The 2,733-nt window shown below is 59.2% G+C and overlaps 1 protein-coding gene across 3 annotated transcripts in view; it reads left to right on the top strand.

Annotated features, from left to right (window-relative positions):
• ABCC6 (ATP binding cassette subfamily C member 6) overlaps nucleotides 1-2,733 on the top strand; it is a 60,864-nt gene that overhangs the window by 23,986 nt on the left and 34,145 nt on the right. For all 3 annotated transcript variants that reach the window (XM_027771081.1, XM_006146568.3, XM_014587088.2), the window contains exon 12: nucleotides 1,523-1,726. In XM_027771081.1, the coding sequence (XP_027626882.1) occupies nucleotides 1,523-1,726 (204 nt within the window). The remainder of the gene's footprint in view (nucleotides 1-1,522; nucleotides 1,727-2,733) is intronic.

Genomic DNA, 2,733 nt, shown 5'->3' with positions numbered 1-2,733 from the left:
CTCTCACCCCACCTGGCGTGTGGGTGAAGCACGCCCTGAGCATCACCTTCCAAGCCCCAGGTGTCCACGCTGAGTATCTGTGAGGACAGTCACCGAGTCCCCCTTCTGCTCTCCACCCCGGCCTCTTCACTCACAGGCCAGAGGGACCCTGGGGAAACCAGACCACCGGGCTCCTCCTCTGCACAGGCCTGCAGTGGCCCCCATTCCCTGAGTCCAAGCTGAAGACGCTGTGGTGGCCTATCAGGGGCCACAGTCCGGACCCAGGGCCTCCTTCCTCGGCCCCCACCCCCCCTCACTGGCCTCCTATGACCCCAGGCCTACCCGGGCTCCCACCTCCAGGCCTTTGCCCTGGCATTCCCTCTGCCCCGATTGCCCTGCCCCAGCCATCCCTGCAGCGCCCCCAACCACTGGTCACATGACAGCAGCCATGACCCTCCACCCCTGCAGCTCCGCCTCCTTTGCCTGCCCCCCACTTTTAAGGGGCCGAACACTGTACCTGCTCCTCATTTGTTGTCTCCCGCTAGAGTGAGGGCTTCCCCTTGTTAGGGCTGCCTGGCATCGCGGGCTGTCTGAGCCGCTGCAGCAGGACTCCAAGCCGGGTCATTTATAACGAGCAGATGTCTGCTTGGCCCGTGGTTCTGGAGGCTGGACGTCCAAGCTCGGGGCCAGGGGGAGAGGACACGATCACAGGCACAAGAGGCAGACCGCGCCCGTGTGACCAGCACCATAGTGAGCCCATGCCCGCAGCAACACATGCGTAGCCTCAGAGCAGTTCCCCCCCCACCCCCCGCATTGCTTGGGGATTTAGGGTCGACCCACAGCACCCACCATTGTTGTGCCACACTCAGGGTGGGCTTGGCACCAGCGGGGGCTCCAGGAGCAGCGAGGGAGGGAGGGTGTTCTGCCTTTCTTTGCCGGCTGCTCCCATCTACCCTGTCCATCAGTCGCCGGGATTGTTTCACCGGCATCCGGGTGGCCTTGACGTTCTCGACGCAGCTGCCCCCTGGTGGAACATGGCTGATCCCAGACTCCTCCTGACCCTCACGTACCGCAGTGTTCCAGGCCACTTCTCCCTGCTTAACCCTGGCACGCGCTGGCCTCTGGATTTCCTCCCACCCTGCTGTTCCCTGTGCCTGGTCTCAGTTGCTTGGATGCTTCCCCTCCCTCTTCCTAGCCTACCTCCCCCACCAATCTTCCTCATTTAAGATGTAGCTCAGGCGTCACCCCCTCCAGGAAGCCTTCCTGACAACACTACGCCTAGGTTGGCTCAGGGTCCCCCCTCTGTTCCCCAGGCATCAGGAGCTTCCTCCACATACTCCCTGTTCTGTGGTGAGAACAGAAGCAGGGGCCAGGCACTGGGTGCTGGTGGGCGGTGCCAGGATGTGGGGCAGGGAGCTGAGAGGCAGGCAGCTGGGACGCGGCTGGGGAGGAGTGAGCAAGACTTGCTGGAGGGCAGCGCACAGGTGGCCGAGATGACTCCATGCATGTCCCTGTCCTCCTCCCTCCCCGCCCCCTGCACCAGGAAGAGCAAATGCAGCAGAAGGACTCTCGGGCTCGGCTCACCAGCTTCATCCTCAGGAACACGAAGCTCGTCAAGTCCCATGGCTGGGAAGGGGCCTTCCTGGAGAGAGTCCTGCACATCCGAGGCCAGGAGCTGGGTGCCCTGAGGATCTCTGGGCTCCTCTTCTCCATGTCTCTGGTGTCCTTCCAAGTGTCCACGTTTCTGGTGAGGTCACCCAGTCTCCTGCAGAGCCTGGGATGGGAGTGTGGGCCCCCAAATTCTACTACGCTATCCGTCAAGATGAACCCATCTTGTGGGGCTAACTGGTGGTGTAGTGGTAAGGGCGCTGGACTCTCACATGGCCAACCACAGTTCGAGTCTTGGACCTGCTGGCTTGAATCTCATGCTGGGCGCGTGCGCATGCACGCCCAGAATCTCGAGAGGAGAAGTTACGACATGGCCATCCCACCTGGGGGTGATTTCTCTTTCTCTCTGTCTCTGGCAAGAGTACACACTCTATAGCCAAAACAAAAAATAAAAATAAAGACAATCCCATCCTGTAGGGCCAGCAGGACGCAGAGTAACTAAAGCACTGGACTCCTCCATGGCCAGCCATAATTTGAGTCCCAGACCCGTCTGCTTAAAACCCATGCTGGGCATGTGAGCTTGCCCAGAATCTTGGGAGGAGAAGAGAAGGGATTGCGGCATGGCTATTCTAACTGGGGGGGGGAGAGGGTGTGTGTGTGTGATTTCTCTGTCTCTCTCTGTCTCTCCAGCAAGCGCATACAGCCTATAGCAAAAATCAACAACAACAACAAATACCCACCCTGGATCTCGTCTCTCAGGGGTCCTCTTAGCTGTAGTAACTAATCATTGATACCATTCCCGTGAAGGTGGCAATGGCTAATAAGGCTCGTCATTCTCCTAAGAGTTCCAGGCACTGGAACTGAGCTAGGGGGTAGTCACGCTGCAGGGGGCTGCAGAGGTGGGATCCCAGGTCTACCCTGGCTCCCCTGGTCTGGCTGGCAGGTGTCTGTGGTCACCTTCCCACTGGGTGTGGTGCGGGTCCTATCCTTCGGAAATCCTGAACCTTCTTTTTTCTTCTTAGAGATATTTTTGCTATAGGGTACATGTGCTTACCAGAGACAGACAGACAGAAAGCAAGAAATCACTCCCCCCCCCCAAGAGGGAATGGCCAAACTGCAATCTCTTCTCCTCCATTCTCCCCTTGG

This window comes from Tupaia chinensis, unplaced genomic scaffold (assembly GCF_000334495.1).
Source record: "Tupaia chinensis unplaced genomic scaffold, TupChi_1.0 Scaffold000182_1, whole genome shotgun sequence".
Lineage (NCBI taxonomy): Eukaryota > Metazoa > Chordata > Mammalia > Scandentia > Tupaiidae > Tupaia > Tupaia belangeri.
Note: the sequence above shows the minus strand (reverse complement) of the source record. Positions and strands in the feature narration are given on the sequence as shown.